General features: G+C 44.6%; 2 protein-coding genes across 2 annotated transcripts in view; one reads left to right on the top strand and one right to left on the bottom strand.

Moving 5' to 3' along the window:
* The window catches only part of LOC126194717 (ethanolaminephosphotransferase 1-like), a 103,228-nt gene extending 84,836 nt beyond the window's left edge, over positions 1-18,392 (bottom strand). Inside the window, exon 1 of the mRNA XM_049932963.1 lies at positions 18,063-18,392. Within this exon, the coding sequence (XP_049788920.1) occupies positions 18,063-18,131 (69 nt within the window). The 5' untranslated portion in view covers positions 18,132-18,392. The remainder of the gene's footprint in view (positions 1-18,062) is intronic.
* Positions 18,393-18,402: 10 nt separating this feature from the next.
* Positions 18,403-25,520, top strand: part of LOC126194718 (dolichol-phosphate mannosyltransferase subunit 1) — a 70,973-nt gene continuing 63,855 nt past the window's right edge. The window contains exon 1 of the mRNA XM_049932964.1: positions 18,403-18,735. Coding sequence (XP_049788921.1) covers positions 18,611-18,735 — 125 coding nt within the window. The 5' untranslated portion in view covers positions 18,403-18,610. The remainder of the gene's footprint in view (positions 18,736-25,520) is intronic.

The raw sequence follows: 25,520 nt of genomic DNA, 5'->3' as shown, positions 1-25,520 counted from the left end.
GGTGGAGCTCGAAATCTCCACAAAATAGCTGCCCAAGGTGTTTGAGATAACAGTAGGCTTCACTATGTCATCATCTCCTACTGTCAGGCCGGAAATTGGGGAATGGACCTTGGACCCAGGCAGCCGTTGGAGGCTGGCCTGCACGACGGAAGAGAGAGAGGAACTGTAAAAAGAACAAGTAAAGGAAATTCAGGTAGCTTTCCTGCTATCCTGAAGAACATGATGACACTGTGCATGCAACTGTTTGTAACTAATGCAGTTTGCATTGTAGGACTATGGTTAAACAAGCGGAGAGCACGTCTCCGTGCACACCACAGTCCACCAAGGGACCTGGATATGGCATGGTAAAGAGGAAGTGCTAGGAATGGAACACTCTGCAGCAATACAAACAACATTTGTAAGATATTCTACCTAGTCATTTCAAATGGGGAAACACTGTTCGTCATAGGTCACCAGGGAGGAGTAAAGTCTCCAGTCAGCCTTAGACAGCTGCAGTTTGGGTGTGCACATAGGTGGAGGTAAGAGTCAGCAATTTTATGGCACACGGGAAATGGTCACTAGATGATGATGATGATGATGATTAGTGTTTTAGGGCGCACAACAGCGAGGTTATCAGCGCCCGTTCCCAAAGTTCAATTCAGAGCCGAATTGTGAGAGAAATGTTATTGTTCAAATTGCAAGATTGGACACAGCACATCAAGACAGGATGATAAAACTAAAAATAAAAATAAAATAGAAGTACAAACGGGTAAAAAGGAATTAACGGTGGCTGAGTGACCACTTACAAATAATGGGTGACCAAACCACCGGACAGCACATTAAGACTTCAATCCCAATATTTTGGGAAGAAGGCCAGACATCACACAAAAACGTAAAACTCTAGCGACACTCGCCTCATTATTACTTAAAAGAGAGGGTAGGTCTGGTGGGAAACTGAAATCTTCCCTCAAACCCGCATATAAAACACACTCAGTTAAAATATGTCGTATCGACAGCTGCTTCCCACATGTCCGACACGTTGGTGGCTCCTCACGACGTAATAGAAAACCATGTGTCAAAGGACAATGTCCTATTCTAAGCCGGGTAAGGGCTACTTCCTCAGCGCGTCGATGGCGGAAGGAGGTGAGCCACGGTCGGACAGAATCCTTCACCGCTCGCAACTTATTATCCCTCACGTCCAGCCACTGAGCCTCCCACCAACGCATGACCTTCCGAGTCACGAAAGACGTAATGGCCTGCAGGGGGACGGAACAGCGAGCAGGAGGTGGGATGGAGCAAGCCTCCTTGGCAGCCGCATCTGCAAGTTCATTGCCAGGAATCCCTATGTGCCCTGGAACCCAGCAGAAAATTACGTCCTTACCCTGCTGTTGCAAGAGCAGGAGTGCGTCCTGCACCTCTTGCACCATCCGATCTGCTGGGTACATCTGTTCAAGAGCGTGTAGAGCACTTTGGGAATCGGAGCAGATGATGAATTTCGTGCCACGATGTCGGCGCATATGCTCTAATGCTTGCAGAATGGCAAACAGTTCTGCATAGTAAACTGAGAACTGCTCTGGGAGCCCTATCCGATGGACAGTATCGGGAAACACAGCAGAGCAGCCCATAAAATCACCCTGTTTAGACCCATCCGTGTAAACAGTAATAAAATCGGAATGGCGTTCTAAAATCTCAGTAAGTTTAATTTTAAAAAGGTGGTCTGGGGTACAATACTTCCTGTAAGCAGCCAGATCAAGAAGTAATCTTGGCCTTTGTAGTCGCCAGGGAGATCCCCTACTCCATCCCTGGTGGAGTACCTTAATGCCCTCCAGATGTACTAACTCGAGACTCTCCTTCGCACGGATGCCAAACGGCTTTGTTGCCTTCGGACGGTGGCGGAAGAGACGTTCCAGTGCCGGCTGGGAAAAAGTGTTGGACGCCAATGAAAGAGGAGTGGACTTGGCCCTGTACGCGTGCCGTACCACGAGGAGAAGACGCCGAATGGACAGCGGAGGCTCTCCCGCCTCGACACACAGACTAGCAACCGGACTCGTGCGATAAGCCCCCGTTGAAAGCCTAATACCCTCATGGTGAATCACGTCCAACATTTTGAGGTAGGAAGGTCTGGCAGAGCCATAAGCTTGACATCCGTATTCCAGTCGAGGTCGCACAAAGGCCTTATAAAGTTGGAGCAGACGTGCCCTGTCAGCGCCCCAGGATCTATGACTGACGCATTTAAGGACGTTTAATGCCTTGAAACAGCGGACCTTTAGATCCTTTAAGTGTGGCAACCATGTGAGCTTCTCATCAAAAATAAGCCCGAGATATTTCACTTTTCCCATAAAGGGGAGAACAGTGTCTCCTAGTTTTAAAACTGGGAGATTAAAAAGAGAACGGGAACGGTTAAAATCTACACAAACGGTCTTCCCCAAAGAGAATTTAAAGCCCGTGGTCTTAGACCATTCCTCCAATCGCACGAGTGTCAGCTGTAATTGGCGTGTAGCAGCTGTGAGGGAGGAAGACGCACAGAAAATGGAGAAATCGTCCACAAACAAGGAGCACTGCACGGGCCGTCGTACTGTGGACGCAATACTATTGATGGCAATTGCGAAAGCTGTCACACTGAGGACACTTCCTTGAGGGACACCGTTCTCCTGCTTAAAACGGTCAGACAGGACATTCCCAACCCTATACTGAAAATATCTGTCCGACAGAAAGGATCGGATGAGTGTGGGTAGACGCCCACGGAAACCCCACTCATAAAGCTGCCGCAAAATGGTATGCCTCCAGGTAGTATCGTATGCCTTCTCCAGGTCGAAGAAAACCCCGATAAGGCGTTGCTTACGTAGGAAAGCATCTTGTATCGCTGTTTCGAGTAGGATCAGGTTATCGAGGGTGGAATGATACCTCCTGAACCCACACTGGCAGCGGGTAAGTAAGGATCTGGATTCGAGAACCCACACCAGGCGCCGATTGACCATACGCTCAAATGTCTTTCCTACGCAGCTCGTGAGACTAATGCTACGATAGCTACTGGGTTCGGTCCGATCCTTCCCTGGTTTTAAAAGGGGAATTAAAATCGATTCTTTCCACGAACTAGGAAAGTCGCCTGTCTTCCAAATTTCATTAAAAAGTTGGAGGAGGACTTCCTTCGACCGCAGATCCAACTGCTGCAGCATGCTATACGATATCAGGTCTGGACCAGGTGCGGTATCCCGAGATACGGACAGAGCAGAGTCCAACTCCCACAAAGAGAAAGGCTGGTTGTATTCCTCAGCGTTCTTTGAACGGAAATCAAAACCAGCCCTCTCCTGTGTACCCCGATAGCGCAGAAATTCCGGGTCCTGGCTAGAATCGGCCGTAATAGTTTGGAAAGATTCTGCCAACGCCCGGGCGATGTCTCTCGGAGATGTTAGGAGACACCCCCGCTCACGTATAGCTGCTATTGGCGGTCGAGAGTATCGCCTTGAGATCCTCCTAATGGCTTCCCATACTTTGCTTGAAGATGTGGACCTATTGATGGAGTTCAGGAACTCACGCCAAGACCTCCGTTTACTCTCCCTAACGATGTGTCTCGCCCGCGCCCGTGCTATCCGGAAAGTTGTCAGATGCGCAGCAGTGGGGCACCGACGGAATCTTCTCAAAGCCGCCCGTCTATCTCTGATGGCGGTACGACAGTCGTCATTCCACCAAGGGACAGGCTGCCTCACAGGTGTTCCCTGTGACTTTGGTATGGATACATCAGCGGCATGGTGCATCACCGCCGTAATGTGATCCACCCAATCCTGGACGCCTTCACACCGTTCAAAAACAGCCAACTGCCGGTAGAGCGTCCAGTTTCCCTTCCGGAACAACCATTTCGGCGGCTGTGCGACACGACCCATTTCAACTGGCAGATGAAGCCAGATAGGAAAATGGTCGCTGCCATGAAGGTCGTCGTCTACGACCCACTGAACAATGTCCGCAAGCACAGACGAACAAATAGAGAGGTCTATGGCAGAAGACGAACCTGAAGCGGTGCTAAAATGCGTGGCCTGACCTGTGTTCAGCAGTATGACGTCGGAAGTCCTGAGCAACTGCTCAATCATCTGGCCTCTGGGGCAGGTTTTGTTGGAACCCCATAATGCATGATGAGCATTAAAGTCTCCTAAAATGAGAAAGGGTCGGGGGAGCTGAGCAATGAGCCGTGCGAGGGCTTCACTGTCAATGTGCTCAGCAGGTGGTAGATACAGGGAGCACACTGTGACATCAACCTGGGCCAGGATCCGAGCTGCAACCGCTTGTAGCGTTGTGGTTAAGGTCACAGGTGAGGAGTGGAACGTGTCCTTAATGAACACGGCCACCCCACCCTGAGCCCTATTACCAGTCAGGTCGTCTTTCCTGTACACGCGATATCCTGGAAGTACAGGCGTATCGGTCTCTTTAAAATGCGTCTCTTGCAAAGAGATGCAAAAGGGGTTTGCCTGTACTAACAGCCGCAATTCTGCAAAGTGAGGTCTGACTCCATTCAGATTCCACTGAAGTATGGGAGCCATATCAGCGTTTCGGTTTAGATTTCCCCCTGTCTTTGCGCCGCGCTGGTGAGGCACTTGTAGAGCGAGTGGCAGCAGAGGGGCTGCCAGGTTCTGGGGAAGAGGTATCAAAATCCATGACGATTTCCTCCTCATCAGTCAGGGATGCCATGACGACATCCGATGGCGCCTGCGGCAGGTTTGACGTCAAACGCCGTGCCCCTTTCCCTGGTCCCGTTTTCTTTGTGGAAGTCGGGGATGGGGGAAGTGGAGAGGCACTCTGTTTCTGGAGGGCCTTCGAAGGCTTCACTGGAGTTTTCTCAGCAATAGCAGTTGGTGCAGGTGGAGCAGCCTGAATAGCTATATCGTTAGTGGGAGTGCTCTGGCAGGTACAAACGCAGGTACAGTTATTGGTGGAAGATACTGCGACGCTGGACATGGTCTGCGTCGAAGCGTCCACTTTCGACGCACGGTTCTGCACCAAGGAGGCATAGGATGTGGCAAAGACAGGGGGTTTTGTAGCCCGATACTCTTTTTTGGCTTCCACATAAGGTAGCCTCTTTGTCACCTTGATCTCCTGAATTTTGCGTTCTTCCGCAAAGACGGGGCAGTCTCTGCTCCAGACGGGATGGCTCCCAGAGCAGTTGATACACAGCGCTGGAGATGTGCAGTTGGTCCCAGCTTCATGGGCTGCCTTGCCACATATACCGCAGGTCGGTTCACCCCCACAACTCATCGTCGTATGGCCAAATCGCTGACATTTGAAACAGCGCATAGGGTTAGGTATATAAGGCCGAACCCTAAGTCGGAGGAAACCAGCCAGAACGTGTTCAGGTAAGACAGGCGAATTGAAAGTCACAATGAAGGTGGCAGATTTCTCAAGAACTCCATTATTCCTACGCGTCCTTTGTTCCACGTCTACAATCCCCTGTGTTGCCCATTCTTGCTTCAGCTCGTCGACATCGATATCCATTAAATCACGGCAGGTGACAACGCCTTTACTGGAGTTGAGGGAATTGTGCAACTCGACAGTAATATCATACTCGCCTAACTTGGTTGACTTTCGAAGCAGCTCCACTTGCTTTGCCCTAGTAGTCTCAACTAACAGGGTACCATTCCTCAGGCGTTTGATAGATTTCAGTGTACCTGCGAGTCCTTCTAAACCTTTATGTATGTAGAAAGGAGACACTTTTTCAAATGAGCCCTCCTTCCTCTTAATCACGATGAAAACATTGTCATTAACGACTCCAAGAGCCCTGTTACTCTTTGCCATCTGCATATCGGGAGGACTAGCCTCCCTCATGCGCTTGACTGATTGCGAAGTTGGTGAAGGAAAATACGTGGTTGCCATGTGCGTCCCACGAGCAGCTAGGGAACGAAACGTCAGCCCAGACAGAGCCCCGCATGCCTGGGTAAGCCTTATACAACTGAGGTGCGGCAGGTTCCTCAGAGGTCGCCCGCTAGCGACTGTTCCACCTCAACAGCCATGCATCTTATCGGCGCGCAGCACACCTTAAGATTGAAGGGTTTTTTATAGAGGTATGCACCATCCTCGCGATCCAGGCAATCAAGCCAAGATCCCCGGTCCCTGCGACACACAACGTTCCACCATTGCGCCACACGGTGGTAGCTGAAGCATGCCCAGAGCTTACGGTGTCAGAGGACTGGCGGCGCACACCAGTCCACAGCTCGGGGACCCCGGGTTCGCCAAGCCCGTACCCAGCAAATAAATGCTGAGTCCCCTGAGGGGATGGTCACTAGAGTATGTGTCAGAGAGAAAAGACCACTCGAGATAATGGGCAAGTTGGGCAGTGCAGAAGGATAGCTCCAAATGGGAACAGGTGTGAATGGAGTCTGAAAGTAACATGAGTGCTCACGTGTTAAGGAAGATGAGGTTAAGGAGATTGAGAAGGTCAGCCAAGAGGGCACCTATCTGGCAGGTGAGCCCTAAAGGAGATGGTGCACATTAAAGTCATCGAGCAGCAGAAAGGGGTGAGGGGTTGCCCAATAAGCTGGAGGAAGTTTGCCCTGATGCCACCAAATGATGGAGGGATGTAAACGATACAAAGGGAAAAGTTCAAGTGAGGAAGGAAAATATGGACTGCAACAGCTTGGAGCCAGGTAGTTAGGGAAATGAGTTCATTATGAACACCATCATGGATGAGCAGCATGACTCCTCCATGAGATGGAATGCCGTCCTTGGGGTGGAAGGTCAAAGCAGACTGGGAAAAAATTCAACAGCCAAAAGTAGTCGTGATGACGCAATTCTGTTTCCTGTAGACAGAGTACACATGGAGGCTGTGATTCTAAGAGTGGCCTTAAGTCTTCTTTGTTGGATCAAAGGCCGCAAGTGTCCCATCAGAGTAGAGTCATGATGAAGAAATAATAAAGGAGTGTCACCTCAGTGGCTGCCAAGTGCAAGTCTTTGAAGATTCTCTGCTAATGGGCACACAGGCTGGAGCATCCTGCTCAATAAGGTCTACAGAAGTGTCAGCATTCTCCTTCTGTCAGTCTGCAGAGTCCAGGGCAGGAAAAAGGTTGGTGGTGCACATCGGTAACATGGAGGTCGCTGGGCGAGGGTATCAAAAGGTGACACCGTCGAAGAGGATCTCTGAGTCAGCGAAGGAGAAGACCATTTGCCTTTGACTTCTTGCACCCTTTCTGGTTGGTGGAGGAAGACTCGGATGTTTGTTGGCTGGAGGGAAATAGGAAGTCTTTGTGGGAGTATTCCTCTGTCCTTTCCAGCCTGCCAGTTGTGCAGCAGGTGACTTCGCTCGGTGAGGTGAAAGTTTGGTGGCTTGTTGTACAGCTGGAGGAGGAGACCGGAATGCTACCATGACACTGGACGATTTAAACACTGCGGTGCTAAATTTGAGGTCACACGTCTGTGTGGCCATGTCCTTCGTGGAGCAAGATGTAGCAGGAACAGCACTGTATATGCCACATGGTAGAACGCAGGGTTTCTGACAGTCCAACAACTTGCGAGCGCACGGGTAAAGCACTTTTTCCTTCACCCAGATCTCCTGGACAGCCCGCTCATCAAGATACACAGGACAATCTCGGGAGGCGGCGGCATGGTTACCATCGCAGTTGATATAGAAGAAAGGAGGAGGCAGACAATCGCCCTCGTAAGCATCCCTACCACAGGTTACACGTTTGGCCAGGTGTCGACAGGACTCTAGAGTGTGGTTGTAACGATGACACTGGTAGCAGCACGTCAGGTTCAGAATGTACGATTGCACTTCATAGCCTGCTTTAATCTTTGACAGAAGCACCACTCTATCAAAAGTGAGAAAAGGAGTATGTGTGGGCACTAAGGATGCCCTTGCCTGTTTCATCACCCAAAGGTCTGCAATGACACCCTGATCAGAGGGGTGCGTTTGGATTTCTGCCTCAATCACACCATCGAGCATCCTAGTGTAAAGAACACCATGGAAAGAATTCCGTGTTTGATGGACCTCAACACAAACAGGAGAGCCGTGGAAGAGCCAAGCTGCAAGCAGTTGATGTGTCTGAGAATAAAAAAAAAAAAGGTTCAAACGGCTCTGAGCACTATGGGACTTAACTTCTGAGGTCATCAGTCCCCTAGAACGTAGAACTACTTAAACCTATCTAACCTAAGGACATCACACACATCCATGCCCGAGGCAGGATTCGAACCTGCGAATGTAATGGCCGCGCGGTTCCACACTGTAGCGCCTACAACCGCTCGGCCAACCCGGCCGGCATTTGAGAATCAGAAGTAGTCTCCAAAAGCAAGTTGCAATTTTGTAAATGATTTCACAGGGCCAGCAATTGCATCACCACCTTCCTGAATAATAAACAGATTTACTGTAGCAAGGGACCGATCATCTTCAGTATGTGAAACAACAAGGAACTGTGGTGCAGCTGGGAGGGTCTTTGAATCGTTAGCCTCATTCCATTTACATTTAGTATATGTTGACAGTGAAAAAGACAATTGGCTCATTGTGAGAAAATCCCCCATGATTGCCAGCGGGGCCATTCTGTGCCAAGTGGTCTAATATCGAGAAATGTTCCCACATGATCATCCTGGATTTTGATGAAATTTTGTATGAACATTCACACATGTTCTCAATGAACACTGGAAAAGTTTCAATTTCAGAAATTCAATACTTTTGGAGATAAAGTCACTTGTTTAAGACCATAGCACAGCTTTCTATAGTGTGTCCTTGAATTTTCAGCAACTTTGAGATGAGATATCTCTGTAAGTATTTGCATGAAAGAAACAAAACTTGGCCATCTTATACAACTTTTAGAGCTCTTTAAAGTAAAATATTAAGAAAAGGATTTCTGAGCAATTTTCATATAGATAATTTGAAGCAAAGTTGAGTGAAAAGATAGCTGTTTTAAAAAAAATGCGAACTTTAGTTTTTTATATCTCCAAAAGTAATTGGGGGATGTACATCAAACTTTGCACACCGTAACTCACCAACACAAGGTCTTAGAATACAAAATTTCATTCTCCTATTGCTTTCCATTATTTCACAAATCTAGGGTAAAGTTGACGATTTTTCAAAAAGTGCTAAAAATGGGTATTTTTAGTCAAATTTTTCAAAAAAGTGTTTTCTCCAAACTCTTCTAAACTATGGTCATTAGAAAGAGCATATTCTAAACTATCTAGAAAAGTGGATTTGGTTTTGCAATGCAAGCATATAAGGCCCTAAAAAGGAGCATCATCAAAGAGGCGCACTGTAAGTTTGAACACATTTTTCTGGCACTCAAATTATACCTGAAACCTTTTATTATGCCTAATAAATGTTTATTAGTGCCTTGAATAATTGAAATAAAAAGATCTGGTAAACAGGCAATGAGACTGTCAGAAAAACTTGAAAACTATGAGAAGTAGCCCTTCTGCTTTTACTGTAAGTTTTCATCAGCATAAAACTCTTCTCATTTATTAAAGAGAGAGAGAGAGAGAGAGAGAGAGAGATCATAAAGAATTCAATGAATAATAGCTTCATATTCTTTGTAATTCTCAAAACTGCAAATATTTGCAAGTGGAAAATGAAGACCTAATTTTTGGATTCAAAACATTTTTCCAAAAAAGAATCGGTTTGCTTGAATCATGCATCAAGTGATGTAAATTTTCCAATCAATATTGCAGAGATTTTAATACCGAGGTGTTGTAACCTGTGAATTTTTGTCTTAAAGTTATTAGGGAAACATGTGAAATTGGTTGGTTAAACATCTAAGAGAGTTAATTTTGTATTTAATCACACTTAAATGTAGCCTACTACCTTGGTAAATACGTAACCACTAGTTTCACAGAGAAAATTCACAAGATTCACTGTTTATACAAAATATAATGGCAACAATTACTTTAACAATCAGATTGTTTCATTATTGTGAGCCTTGTTTGAACAATCAGTATTTCAGTGGTGTGTTTGCAGCATAGTGAGTGGGTTCTCTTGACTGAGTGTGGCTTGTTAAGTGATTCGTAAGACCATCAAAGTTTGTAATCTAATTTATAAAAAATGGTTTTGATTGTGTCTTTTATAGCATACATCTCTTATTAGATTTTCTCATTGGTATTATACATTGTGTATAATTTCATTCAGTAGCAATTTGTCTGAAATTTAAGCAGATTATAATTTGCACTTAGAGGCCAAATAAATTATTTAGTTACTGATTAGAGAAGGATGCAGAAGGGAACAGCATACCTTCCTGCTCAATTGGGCAAGGAGATAGTGGAACAAAGTGTCATGTCACTTTCTTTGCCAAAAAAGCTGCTTTAAAATGGTTTGTGGATTTTAGTGATGAGGAAAAGGAGTTGTTGGTCCGACGTTCTGAAGCAAAGCTGGACAATACCTCTGAAGTTCACCTACACCATGAAGCCCTTTTACTGACACAATATGAGAGGTTAAAAAAAAATGCTTCACTCCCTTTGGGAAGGTGAATCATAATGTTAAGGCAGGAATTTGCACTCTTGATACTGAAACAGCTAATAAGGCTTCTGATATGTTGAAGAAGCCGCTTGTTAATAACATAAAGCCAGGTCATAAAATTTTTCCGGCTTGCAGGACTACCTTAAATAAACACTTGGACGAAGCTTCATCAGCCTCATCATCACATTCTGATGAGGACTTTACACCAAAAGAAGAATTAAATAGTAGCTTATTGTCTATCGGTATTTCACCCCTGAAGAGAACAGTAAGCTACAGAGATAAGCCCCAATATGTGAAGAAGAAAATTCAAAAGACTCAAAATGTGATTAAAAACAGAATTGTAAATGCAATGGGAGTAAACCGACAAATTGAAGATGCTAGTGAAATGAAGGAATGTGGAAACTGTGCCGACTATGCACATTTGCTGACTGAACTGAAAGCCAAGATGCAGAATGCAATTTATAAAGAACAGATGCAAATTTTAATCTTGGCACCTGTAAGTTGGACAGTCAGACAAACAGCAGCTCAGTTCGGCGTGTCTGAAAGAATGGTGAAGAATGCTCGGAAGCTTAAGGCAGAGAAGGGCATTCTGGCACTTCCCGAAAATAGGCAAAGCAGGAAATTACCAGCAGAAGTTGCTAGTAGAGTGCGAATTTTTTTTTAAGATGATGAGTATAGTAGGGTGTGCCCTGGAAAAAAAGATAGTATTTCAGTTAGACTTTTAGATAGAAAGACGTACATGCAGAAAAGATTGTTACTTTGCAATTTACGGGAAATGTATGTTATCTATAAGAATATAAATGGTCCAGAAATAGGGTTCTCAAAGTTTTGTGAACTTAGACCCAAATGGTGCGTAACAGTAGGATCAGCTGGAATGCATGCAGTTTGCGTCTGTGCAATTCACCAAAATGTTAAGCTTATGCTTAGCGGAGCTGGTATATGTGAAAATTATAAGGAGATTCTCAGCAAGGCAGTTTGCACTTTGAACTCCAAACAGTGCATGCTACATTGCTGTGAAAGGTGTCCTGGGCCCAAAGCTATAGCATCTGAAATTGCCAGCTATTTCCTGGATCATGAGCCACAGGAAGTTATTGTGTTTAAGCAATTGATACATACCGATCGGGCCACACTGGACACGAAGCAAATGGTAGTGGATGAATTTATTGAAGATGTAAAAAATAAAATATGGAGTCTGTCATGACATCAATACATTGCCAAGCATCAAAGCTTGCAACTTAAAGGCCTTAAATGTCATCTGATAGACGAAGAGCTTGTTGTCGTAATGGATTTTGCAGAAAATTATTCTTTTATCATTCAGGATGCTGTGCAAGGCTTCCACTGGGACAATAGTCAAGCAACAATTCATCCATTTGTTATCTACTTTCGTCAAAATGAGAAAGTAGAAGCTTTAAGTTTTTGCATTATCAGTGATTGTTTGCGGCATGACACTATTACAGTTCACGTTTTTATAAAGGAACTCATCAAATATATAAAAGCACGGTTTGCACAGATATCCCACATTCATTATTTCAGTGATGACTCCAGTGCTCAATATAAAAATTTCAAGAATTTCCTAAATTTGTGCTATCATAAGAGTGATTTTGGAATGATAGCCGAATGGAATTTTTTTGCTACTAGTCACGGGAAATCACCTTGTGATGGGATTGGAGGTACAACAAAGCGGTTAGCAGCAAAAGCAAGCTTGCAACAGCCACTTAATGGACAAATTCTTACTCCCCTAGATCTGTTTCACTTCTGCTCTGAAAACATTAATGGAATTAAATTTGTTTTCGTCAGTAAAGATGAAATTGAAAAAAAGATTGTGTCACACGAAGTGAGGTTTAAACTTGGACAAACTGTAGCAGGCACTAGAGAAAATCATCACTTTTTACCTATTGATGAAACAACAATTCACGTCAGCAGAGCTTCAAATGATTGTTCATCTTTTCTAGCTAAAATGGGTCACAGTAATGAAGGAGGCATATTAATGTCTGCTCTCCAACCAGGACAATATGTTGCATGCATCTATGAAAATGTGTGGTGGATTGGGAATATCTGTGAGACCTCCGCAGAGCAGAGGGATGCATTAATAAACTTTATGCACCCACATGGTCCAGCAAATTCATTTTATTGGCCACGAAGAAGTGACAAGTGCTGGGTTCCGAAACACCACATTATTGCAGTTATTCCAGCTCCATCAGTAAAATCGTCTGACCATCAATACACCATTCCACTAGATATTCATCAGAAAATTAATGTAGCATATCAAAAATTGAAATAGGTTAGAGGAAACAATCTAAGGAACCCAAGAGTGCCTTCTAATTTTACACAGGGCACTTAAATAATTTTACTATCAGGTTTGGGAACCTGTGTAAAGAAACCCTTATCAGGCTTGGGATCCTGCAGTAAAGAAACCTACCCATGGCTGTTGTTGATAAGCTATCGGGCGTGGCCCCCATGGCAATGGGAATGCTGGTTTTCTCAGGTGAAATGAAACTAGCAGTGGTTAAGCCACCATGGACCATAGCAACTCATTTATACACTTCTTTTCCATCAGTAAGCTGGTGTTGTTCATTAAACAGGCAACTAATAATTAGATGATTATGCAAATAAATTTTACGATTTACATTCATTCTTAATAATAATTTTTTGTGTGTGTGTGTGTGTGTGTGTGTGTGTGTGTGTGTGTGTGAGTGAGAGAGAGAGAGAGAGAGAGAGAGAGAGAGAGAGAGAGAGAGGGGGGGGGGGGTGACAATTAAGAAATAACATTGTTTCCATTTTTATTCTTTTGCTATTCGGACTTAAGCTAGGTCCTATTCATCAGGACTTCTTATTTCACTTATCCCAGACATTAATAAACATGTATAAGGCAAAATAAAAGATTTCAAGTATAATTTGAGTGCAAGAAAAATGTGTTCAAACTTACAGTGCACCTCTTTGATGATGCTACTTTTTAAGGCCTTATATGCTTGCATTGCAAAACCAAATCCATTTTTCTAGATAAAATCCATTTTTCTATATAGTTTAGAATATGCTCTTGCTAATGACCATAGTTTACAAGAGATTGGAGAAAACACTTTTTTGAAAAATTTGACTAAAAATACCCATTTTTAACACTTTTTGAAAAATCGTCAACTTTACCCTAGATTTGTGTAATAATGGAAAGCAATAGGAGAATGAAATTTTATATTCTAAGACCTTGTGTTGGTGAGTTATGGTGTGCAAAGATTGATGTACATCCCCCAATTACTTTTGGAGATATAAAAAACTAAAATTTGCATTTTTTTTAAACAGTTATTTTTTCGCCCAAATTTGCTTCAAATTATCTATATGAAAATTGCTCAGAAATCCTTTTCTTAATATTTTACTTTAAAGAGCTCTAAAAGTTGTATAAGATGGCACAGTTTTGTTTCTTTCATGCAAACACTTACAGAGATATCTCATCTCCAAGTTGCTGAAAATTCAAGGACGCACTATAGAAAGCTGTGCTATGGTCTTAAAAAAGTGACTGTATCTCCAAAAGTATTGAATTTCTGAAACTGAAACTTTACCAGTGTTCATAGAGAACATGTGTGAATGTTCATACATAATTTCATCAAAATCCATGAGGATCATGTGGGAGCCTCTAGACCACTTAGCATGGAATGACCCAGTGTCTCTGATGGTGCACTCCTTCCAACTGGGGGCATCCCACTCTCAGTAGGGGGTGCACCCACCTTACGTGATTGTTCACACCTCAGGTCACTCCTCCCGACCACCTGAGAGAGGGACCAATCGGCATTTAGGAAGGTAGTAGCTCAGGCAATCGCCCCTCCCTGGACCTGGCCTTTACAAGGAGAAATTTGCGAACTCTACCTGTCAACCAGGGACTGGGAATTATACTTTACCCTGTCACCTGTTACGCATCAGACGTGTGGGCTGGCATTCAGAAGCACACAGGGAGGAAGAAGAAAAAGAGGAACCTCAAATGCCGAAGCAAAGGAAGGATAGGAGAAGAGGAACAAAAAAAAAAAAAGGAAGCAGGAACAAAAGACAGTGGAGAGACTGTTCTGATATCAGCGACTGATCTGACAACATCCCAGACATGTTCCCCAAGGGAGGGGAAAAAAGGAACAGCAAGAGGACAGACATGCAGCATGGAAGGGAAAAGGCTGGGACCCTGTGATAGCCAATCAGAAACCCACCAAAGACCGGCAAGCCCCCTGGAGGCAAGCTACATCCCATGCAGAGCTCAGCTGGAAACTGCTATCCCGGTTGACAAGATCATCATGAACCCATATTTCCACTGCCTTCTTGATGGTAGAGTCCTACAACCCTTTTGTATGGCATGATACCTCCGTCTATCCAAAATCAAACATATGAACTTTATCGAGGCTGCGGTATGGTATCTGTTCTTTCGGACATGTCTGACATGACGTACAATCTTCATCTTCATATAGATAAGGCTTACCAGCCAACGATCTTCTTGAGTGCAGATGCACTCACATTGACCGAAATCATACAGGAATCAGTAGTCTGACTGCTGCGAGTAATTAGTGGGCAGGGGCACTACAAATTTAGTGTGTGGACAGTAAGTTGGGAATGTGGGTCTTATGGGGAGCGTGTCAGAGATAAGTTCCCGCAGTCGAACTATCCTCTGTGTGATGAAGCAATGGTCCAAGGTGTTATTCATGGACAAATCTAAGTATGAAGTATTTGAAACTCACTGTTGAACATTTGTTCATAAACTTCGAGGAGAATGTATGAAGTCAGTGAGTTACACTAACGGTGAAGCATTGTGGAAGGTCGATCATGGTGTGGGGATGTTTTGTGGGTGAGAAAGTCAGTATCTAGTGAGAATTCAAAGAATGAAGGATACTGCTCAGCAATGCAGTTCTTCTGGCAAGAGAGTTATTGGTTGTGGTTTTGTTGTGCAGCAGTCTGGTTCTAAATTGTGCAGAGAGTACGTCAATAGAAAAGAGATATGTGGGGAACTGAAGAATATGATTTGGTCAAGTCAGTCACCTGACTTAAATACCATTGAACTCTTATGGGATGAATTTGACTGGGAGCTCAGAAAACAGAGGTCATCTAATGTTGAAGATCTACGGAACATTTTACAGATTTGTTGGACTGCAACATTTGCAAAAACATTACAAAGTCTTATCTCGAAAATGTCAAGAGTTTGTGGAGCAGTTCTGAGGGCAAAGGGTGGATACTTCGTCGAGGCTAAAATCTAAACCATATTGTACTGTATTCAGTGATAGAGAGAGAAAATATTTATTTTGTTGGTCCATTTAGTTTGTACACTGAAATGAAGTGTATAGTTTTTATCATAGTGACTGAAAACTTTTGACTAGTAGTGTAAGTTAATGTGGAAGAGTAGCACTAACAATCCTGAGCACCTCCAGTGCGAACTTACGTGAATGGTCTATTTTATTTATTGTTCTGTGAGACCAAATTAAGGAGAAGTCTCCATGGTCATGGAATGAGTCAATACATGAAATTATAACATGATAGTAGAAACAGATAAAATGAAATACAAAAAACATATTCAGGTGACAAGTCTTAAGTTTAAATAAAGAAAATCAACAATATAACACTGGAATTTGCTTAATTTTTTTGCTCTTCCAGGAGCTCCTCGACAGAATAGAAGGAGTGAGCCATGAGGAAACTCTTCAGTTTAGACTTAAAAGAGTTTGGACTACTGCTAAGATTTTTGAGTTCTTGTGGTAGCTTATTGAAAATGGGTGCAGCCTCTGTTTACTGGAATAATTCTAGCACAAAATAGCTCATCCATAAAGATAACATACAGAATACTTGGGTAGCATATTCTTGAGTACTCCTCCAGGGGCCTAGTGTAGCAGGGGATACAACCTGTCGGCTTTGGACAATGACGTCACAAGTCGCCAAACGAGAAGCGATTCTTCTTAGTGTTGTAGCACCCTTCAGTAGCTGATAAGTGTTTTTGGCTTAAAAAAAATCTCACGAGATAGAATAAACAGATCCACTTTATTAAGCAATCAGTAAAAAAACGAAACTGTAACATAACAGCAAAAGCGAAAATGGTAAACTGCTCTCTGGCAACTTGTGACGTCATTGTCCAAAGCCGACGGGTTTGGGATCCCCACCGGGTCATATTAAGGGAAAAATGGGATGAAGATTAGAGTTTAGTGCCCCATCAAATTGACATCATTAGAGACACAGCACAAACTTGGATTGTTTCAACGACAGGGAAGAAAATCGGTTGTGCCCACTCAAAGAAACCATCACAGCTTTTGCCATGAACAATTTAGCGAAATCACAGAAAACCTAAACCAGAGTGGCCAGAGATGGATTTGAACTATCGTCATCCTGAATGCGAGTCCATGCATTAACCAGTGTGCTATCTAGCTCAGTCATATTAAGGGAAGATATCGAAGCAATTCAGATACGTGCTGCTATGTTACTGGTAGATTTGATCAACAGGCAAATATTAGGGCTACAGAAATGATCCATAAACTCACATGGAAACTCAAGTAAGGAATAATATGTTCTTTTCACAACACACTATTGAGAAAGTTTAAAAACCAGCATTTACAACAGACTGAACAACAATTTCACTTAGGGCTCATACAGAAGCATATAAACAATTGTTCTTTCCTCACTTGATTTCCAAGTAGTACAAGTAAAGGAATTACTAGCAGCAATACAAGGTATCCTCCACCATGTACCGTATGGTGGCTTGTGGAGTATGTATGCAGATGTAGGGATGAGTTCACCTACCACACACTGTAAGACAACTTGTGAAATATAAATGTACATAGAAGCAGCCATCAACATCATATGAAATGGTGAAGCAACATTATTGTGCGAGCCTAGGATGCAGCATTATTAACCAGTGTGGTGTTACTGCATATTAAAACAATGCACAGTTAGAATGTGAAGAACAGTATGAATGCATAATGCTAATGCCAGAACTGAGACAGTTTGATTTTGTATTAGCACCAGAACTGAGACAGTTTGATTTTGTATTAGCACCAGAACTGAGACAGTTTGATTTTGTATTAGCAGTATAGGTAAGACTCCTGTTACAGCAGACTGCATAATGCAACAGCATGTATTGACAGTTGTTTACTTCTGTTTGCTGTCAGCATGCACAGCATATCTATGTAAAAAAATGTTAATGAATGAAAGCGTTCCTGGCATGAAGCACTTTAATTTGCATACTATTATATAGAATTTAATAACCAATCTGCAGCATACACTTCCCGCATCGCAGTGGTTAAATGCGAGTCATTTCAATTTGGCAGCTGGGTGAGGGTGAGCACACATTTCATAAACATGTAACAGTGCAGCATTCATCCATCACACTTGAAATATGATTTTTGCAACTCTGTAAAGATGTCAAGACGGTACGAATAAAATATTAACTTCAGACCAGCAAGAATTATCTTGAGGGCAGACTGTTTACATTTACAGTGACACATTAACGTTTGATAGTGTTAACTGTGGTTGACAGTTTAATTATTAGGGGGAAGGGGGCGAGTGCTAGCGGAGGGGGGCAAAAATAAGGCAATATTTCCATTTACTGATAGAAGATAGGAATGTCTCTGTAGGGAAGGTAGGACCTCTCTAAGAGTACATAAACATATACTTAACAGGATACTAATTCTCTCGGATCTACAACGTGTCAAAGTTTAAGACTCACCTTGTATGTCTCGAATCCTTGCAAATGCTCTTGTGTTAAATACTGCATATCCATTTTTATACATTTCATTGTGATTCATACGCGGATGAGCAGTAACACTTAAATTTTTCAACGTAAACAAACCGGCAAATTTAATTTGCTATCGGAACTTCCGCCTGGCTGTCATCCTTTTCTTCAAGAAAACGTAATGCTTTGTCACCTTAACCCAATTACGCTAATTCATGTTTTCATGTGCTCTCCTGTACACATAAAAGAAAAATACACCCTTCCCGCACTACTGCTCAAAGCACTTCAAAGGCGTAGCAAAACCTATGACGTAGCAGACGCCGCATACCTATCGAATTGTTAATCGTTTCAAGTGAACGCGAAATATCTCAGAATTGCTTTTCGAATAGGCCATTAACGGGACACAGTACTGTTTTTACAGTATCATCGCACAAGGCGGAAATTACATATCATCATTTGCGGAGTTGCACTTCAATCTCTGACACGTCAACAGCAGACAAGAGTGTTATGTACACAACAGCGGGAAGTGGAGACAGTTCGTAATGGGTGGTGATGCAGCAGAGTGTGTTCGGACTATTGACAAATACTCGATATTGCTACCAACGTACAATGAGCGGGAGAATTTACCAATTATTATCTGGTTGATAGTGCGGTTTATGGATAAAAGGTGAGACTTAATATAGTGGGCATTATTCTTGGAAACGCGTCAGAGTGCGCCACGTACACCGACTCAAAAACATTGGCGTAGGAATCATTTCCAATGCCTAGATATTATCTAAGAAAGTATTGTTCAGTGAAACATTTTACGTTTCAGAAATTAGTTAGGTGCTCGTTTTTGAAGACTTACGTCCAGTGTGAGGCTCTAGGTAGAATACACAAACCGCATTCACTGAAAATCCCACGATCACTCACTCATTAGTGGGGTGAGAAAGAGGGGGATGAATTCTATAGGAATGAAACAGTTTTACTCACATTTCAGGGTTATGATTTTTCAACCCACTAACAGCAGTAATGTTGGACTCAGGGATGTGTTCTTTGTCCTCTGTCTTGAGGGTATATGCACAGTTCTTTTTGTTCAGTAGGGCATCCTTCTTTCCTGTGTAACATGGAAATGCATGTAATGGAGATTTAGCTCTCAGTGTAAGCTACAGAATGTAATTTGAAAATTCTGAGTTTTGATTTACCATCAGTTTGACAGTTTTGCACTTTCATGTTCTCTTATTGATCTGCACGTTTGCAACTTATGTTATTAAAGTAGGCTGGAAATTTCAGATCTCAAATGTCATTGTATGCTGCTTTATTGTTTTTATTTTATTTATTCTTTCATCATTTGACCAATATTTTGTATTGATATTGCGAGTAGACATTGTTATGCTCTTCACTGAGAAGCCCGGTTTGATGCTATGCTCCATGCTAGTTTATTATGTGCAAGTCTCTTTGTATCTTTGTAATGATTGCAACCTGTAAACTGCATCCACTGTTTACAGCATTCAAGCATCTCGCATTACAGTTTTTCCACCCATACCAAATTCACTATTCGTTTATTGTTCAGACAAGTCCTGTTGATCAATCCCTTCTTTTAGCCACATTGTGCCATAAATTTCTGTTCTTGCCAATTTATTTCAGTACATCTTCATCAGTTATTTAATGTATGCATCTAATCTTCAGCTATACTTCTGTAGCGCCAAATATCTTAACAACTGTTCTCTTCTTGTCTGTACCCTGTATCGTCCATAGTGTAAATATACTTCTTAACACTTAAACTTACATTAGATGCGAAAATAATTACCTTTTACAGAAACACTTTTCTTATTATTGTCAGTTTGCATTTTATATGCCCTCTGCTTAGGTCCATGTCTATTAAACTGTCCAGTAACATTAATGTGACCACCTATCAAAACCCTGAATAACCACCTTTTGCAGCGTGGACAACTGCAAAACCTGTAGAAAGAGTCAAGGAGGTTCTGGAAGATACCAACAGGGATTTGGAGCCATGCTGATTTCAGTTGGGGCCAACTGTGCTAGGTTTCTTAGTTGAAAACCTATGGCATGAACATCCCGATCAAAGTGGTCCCCCAGATTCTTGATTAGGTTTAAATCTGGGGAATTTTGGGGCCAGGGGAGTGTGGTATACTCAACATGGTGCTCTCTAAACCGCGCACTTCCACTGCAAGCTATGTGACATTTTGCATTTCCCTGCTGGTAGACGTCACTGTGCCAAGGAAAAACAAACTGTATGGACGTCTACATCTACATACATACTCGGCAAGCCACCTTACAGTGCATGGTGGAGGGTACCCTATACCATACTAGTCATTTCCTTTCCTGTTCTACTGACGGATAGAGCGAAGGAAAAATGACTGTCTGTATGCCTCCATGTGAGCCTCCACTTCTTGTATCTTATCTTCATGGTCCTTATGAAAAATGTATGTAGGCAGCAGTGGGATTGTTCTGCAGTCAGCTTCAAATGCCGGTTCTCTAAATTTAATCAATAGTGTTCCTAAAAGAGAATGTCACCTTCCCTCCAGGTATTCCTACTTGAGTTCCCGAAGCATTTCCATAACACTTTCATTTTGTTCGAACCTATCGGTAACAAATCCAACAGCCCGCCTCCAAATTGTTTTGACGTCTTCCTTTAATCTGACCTGGTGCTCAAGCAGTACTCAAGAACAGGTCCTTCTTGTGGTCCTTTATGGCGAACCACACTAACCTAAAATTCTCTCAATAAACTGAAGTCAGCCATTCGCCTTCCCTATAAAAATCCTCACATGCTCATTCCATTTCATTTCGCTTTGCAACGTTACACTGAGATATTTAAATGATATGACTGTGTTGAGCAGGACACTACTAATGCTGCATCTGAACATTACGGGTTTGTTTTTCTAACTCATTTTCATTAACTTACATTTTTCTACATTTAGAGCCATATGCTGCTCACCATACCAACTCCCCCCTGCGGGCCCGGGGTAAGAATAGGCCCGAGGTATTCCTGCCTGTCATAAGAGACGACTAAGAGTCGTCCCTCCCCCTCAAGGGGGTAGTTTGTGCCTGCGTCCAGAGACGGACGGTTCAACGACTTACATTTGTGGTCATTTTGGTTTTTCACTTATTCTGGTTTCTTCCTTCCTTTGTTTGTTTCCTTTCTTTGTCCTTCTCCCTCTCTCACTGTCTTCCTTACTTTTTACCTTGCCTTCTCCTTGCCTTCTTGTCCACCCTATGGTCTGCACCTCGGCGTTTGAGACAGTCTGTCCTTTCTCTCCCTTTCGTCCTATTCTTCTTTCCTCCCTGTACGTGCCTGAAGGCCGACCCATGCATGCGTTCGCATGCGTAGCCGGTGACGGAGTAAAGCGTAATTCCCCACCCTGGGTAGACAAGTAGGGCCCGTGCATACCCCCTGGTAAAGGCCAGGCCCGGGGAGGTGTGATTGCCCGAGCTGACACCTTCCGACCACGCCAATTGGTCCCTCCGTCCATTTCTCGGGAGGTGTGACCTGACGTGTAAACATTCACCTAAGGCGGGAGCGCCCTCTGAGAGGGTCCCCACAAGGAAGGAGTGCGCCATTGGAGATGCTGGCAATAATATGGGATTCACCTGCAATGGATTTCTCTTCTTCTTCTATCTCGACTTCTGCCCAAAAACGGAAACTTGACCAGCCACCAGTGACAAAAGTACTACCGCCTGCCCCAAAGTTCCTCGTAGTTTCTAGATCTGAGGACGTAAAGGATTTTTCATCTGTCAACCCTTTTGTTATTCAGAAGGGCGTAGATGCCATAGCCGGACCTGTCAAGTCTTGTACCAGGATGCGTAACGGTATCTTGTTGTTGGAAACTGAGAGCGCTTTTCAGGCACAAAAACTCCTTCGGGCCACACTCCTGTGCACGTTCCCTGTCCGGGTGGAGGCTCACCGCACTTTGAATTCGTCGCGTGGTGTGGTGTATACTTGATCACTCGACGGATTGACTGACAAGGAGATTCAGTCTTTCCTCACTGAGCAGGGTATGACGGCTGTCCATAGGGTCATGGATAGGTCGACAATGACCTTGTACCGACCCGGACACTTTTCTTGACCTTTGATAATGTTCAGCTGCCGTCGCGCATCAAAGTGGGCTATGAGGTTATATCTGTTTGCCCCTATGTCCCGACATCTACGCGCTGCTACCAGTGTCAGCATTTTAACCACACCCACCAGTCTTGTTCTAATGCGGCTAAATGTGTCACTTGTGGCAGGGACACCCATGAGGGTGACTGTCCACCTCCGTCTCCTCGTTGCGTGAACTGTCAGGGTGACCATGCAGCGTCCTCTCGCGACTGTTTCATCTACAAGGATGAACGCTGTATACAGCAAATTCGGGTCAAAGAGAAAGTGTCCATCTCAGCTGCTCGCAAGCTTTTTGCTAGTAGGAAGCCCACACTGCTCCCAGCGGGGAAATACAGTACCGTCCTCGCCTCTCCTCAGCCTACCAGGGAGGTATCGATGCAGACATGCGATCTGACCTTTAGCGCTACGGTCGTCCGTTCGGCCATTACTAAGATCGCCCGGTCAATGTCTCCTCTTCCTCCCGTCACCCCTAAGACACAAGCACCTTCATCAGCTTCTGCCAAGACTAAGACCCAGAAGTCAGATGCACGGGCCTTCAAGAAGGAACCGTCCCGTGAAGACTTCACACACACCCCGAACTCCCAGCCATTGACCAGTACTTCGACTAAACTACCTTCCAAGAACGCTCATAGGAAGAAAAGTTCTCCTTCTCCGCCACGGCACGTTTCTTCTCCTGCGTCACCCAGCGGTTGGCGCCACAGGCCATCATCCATTTCGCCTGGCCGCACCGCTGGTAGCCAAACATCTGGCCATTCACAGGGGGAGGAAGCTCCCCCTCCCGACCATCTTAACATGGGGGCCGACGAACCTATTGAAAAAATGGACGATGACTCTCCGCCTATTGATAGCGGCAGCAGTGCTTGCTCGAAGCCAGGCCCTCAGTGGCCTTCAAGGTGACCCCTTCTTGCTTCTCCTTATTCTTTTTCTTCTCACAATGGCACTTCTTCATTGGAATATTCGCGGCATTCGCTCCAGCCGAGAGGACTTAAAGTTGCTGCTACACTTGCACTGTCCGCTCGTCGTAGCTCTCCAGGAAACGAAGCTACGCCCATGCGATCGTATTGACTTTGCACACTATACCTCTGTGCGTTTTGACCTACCCCCTGTGGCAGGTATTCCGGCTCATGGAGGGGTTATGTTGCTGGTCCGGGATGATATATACTATGATCCCATCACATTGAACACCGATCTGCAGGCAGTTGCCGTCCAAATTACTCTCCCCGCTTTCACATTTTCCATTTTTACTGTTTACACTCCATTGTTGTCTGCCATTACTAGGGCAGACATGATGCAAATTATTGCTCAGCTACCTGCACCATTTTTGTTGACTGGAGACTTCAATGCCCACCATCCCCTTTGGGGCTCTCTAGCATCCTGCCAGAGAGGCTCCCTGTTAGCAGACCTTTTCAACCACCTCAATCTTGTCTGCCTCAATACTGGCGCCCCTACTTGTCTTTCGGACACAACTCACACCTATTCCCATTTAGACCTCTCTATATGTACTCCCCAACTTGCACGCCGGTTCGAGTGGTATGCACTTTCTGATACATATTCGAGCGACCACTTCCCGTGTGTTATCCATCTCCTGCATCATACCCCATCCCCATGCCCAACTAGTTGGAACATCTCCAAAGCAGACTGGGGGCTCTTCTCTTCCAGAGCGACATTTCAGGATCAAAATTTTGCAAGCTGCGATAGTCAGGTCGAACACCTCACGGAAGTCATTCTCAGTGCTGCTAAATATTCCATCCCTCATACTACTTCTCCACGTCACATACCTGTTCCTTGGTGGACCGCAGCAAGTAGAAACGCTTGACATGCTCGTCGACATGCATTATGCACCTTTAAACGCCACCCTACGATGGCGAATTGTATTAATTATAAACGATTATGTGCACAGTGTCGTCGTGTTATTAAAGAAAGCCAGCTGGGCTGCTTTCACAAGCTCCTTCAACCCCCCCAGGGGATCCACAACTCTTTTGTGGATACGTGCGTAGCGAGCACGGGACCCCGAGCTGATGTGGCCTTCCTTCCTTTCCGGGCTGCATACCTTCCCTTTCCGCATCCTTCCCCATCCCCCATCTTCCCCCCCCCCCCCCCTCACCTCTGGCTCCTTCCTTCCTTTTCTCCCCCTCTGGGGGAATGGTTTGTGCCTACGTCCGGAGACGGACGCTTGTAAATGTACCACATTCTTCGCCTTCCTTACTTGTAAGTCTTCGTCCTTCCTTTGTCCTTCTCTTTTCCTTACCTCTTCTCTCTACCCTTTTCTCCGCTGCGGCATTTGAGACCTCTTCTTTCCTTTCCCTTTCCCTTTCTCTTTCTCTTTCTTCCTCCCTGTGCGTGTCTGAAGGCCGACCCACGCACTTCCATGCGTAGCCGGTGACGGGGTAACGCGTAATTCCCCGCCCCGGGTAGACAGGTAGGACACGTACGTACCCCCTGGTAACGGCCAGGCCCAGGGAGGGGTGCTTACCCGAGCTGATACCTTCCAAAAGTGCCGATTGGTCCCTCCGTCCGTTTGTCGGGAGGTGTGACCTGAGGTGTGAACACTCACCTAAGGCGGGAGTGCCCTCAGAGAGGGCCCCCACAAGGGAGGAGCGCGCCATCGGAGACGCCGGTAATCATGGGGGATTCTTCCGCAATGGTTTCCTCATCTTCCACTATGTCTGCTCATAAACGTAAGTTCACTGAGTCTCAACCACAGTCAGTTCTTCCATCGTTGCCACAGTTCCTTGTTGTTTCTCGGTCTGACGAAGGTCACGACTTCTCCACAGTCAACCCCTTCATTATTCAGAAAGGTGTCAACGCAATTGCAGGTCCCGTAAAGTCTTGTTCCAGATTACGGAATGGCACCCTGTTGTTAGAAACACACAGTGCCCTCCAGGCACAAAAATTGCTGCGTACCTCACTACTACACACTTTCCCTGTCCGGGTGGAACCGCACCGTACCTTAAATTCCTCGCGTGGAGTCGTTTATACACGCTCCCTCGATGGACTGTCTGACGAAGAAATTCAGCACTACCTGTCAGACCAGGGCGTAACGGCTGTTCATAGGGTTATGAAAAGGGTTGACGCGAAGATCATTCCAACCCGCACTGTCTTTTTGACATTTGACAAAGTGCAACTCCCATCGAAAATCAAAGCAGGCTATGAGATAATTTCCGTTCGTCCTTACGTCCCAAACCCTACGCGTTGCTATCGGTGCCAGCGCTTCAATCACACCAGCCAGTCCTGTTCTAATCCGGCCAAATGTGTTACGTGTGGCAGGGATGCCCATGAGGGTGCTTGTCCACCTCCATCCCCTCGCTGCATCAACTGTATGGGTGACCACGCTGCTTCCTCTCGAGATTGCC

Source organism: Schistocerca nitens, chromosome 7, assembly GCF_023898315.1.
Source record: "Schistocerca nitens isolate TAMUIC-IGC-003100 chromosome 7, iqSchNite1.1, whole genome shotgun sequence".
Classification (NCBI taxonomy): domain Eukaryota; kingdom Metazoa; phylum Arthropoda; class Insecta; order Orthoptera; family Acrididae; genus Schistocerca; species Schistocerca nitens.
The sequence above is the reverse complement of the archived record's forward strand: the minus strand, read 5'-3'. Positions and strand labels throughout refer to the sequence as shown.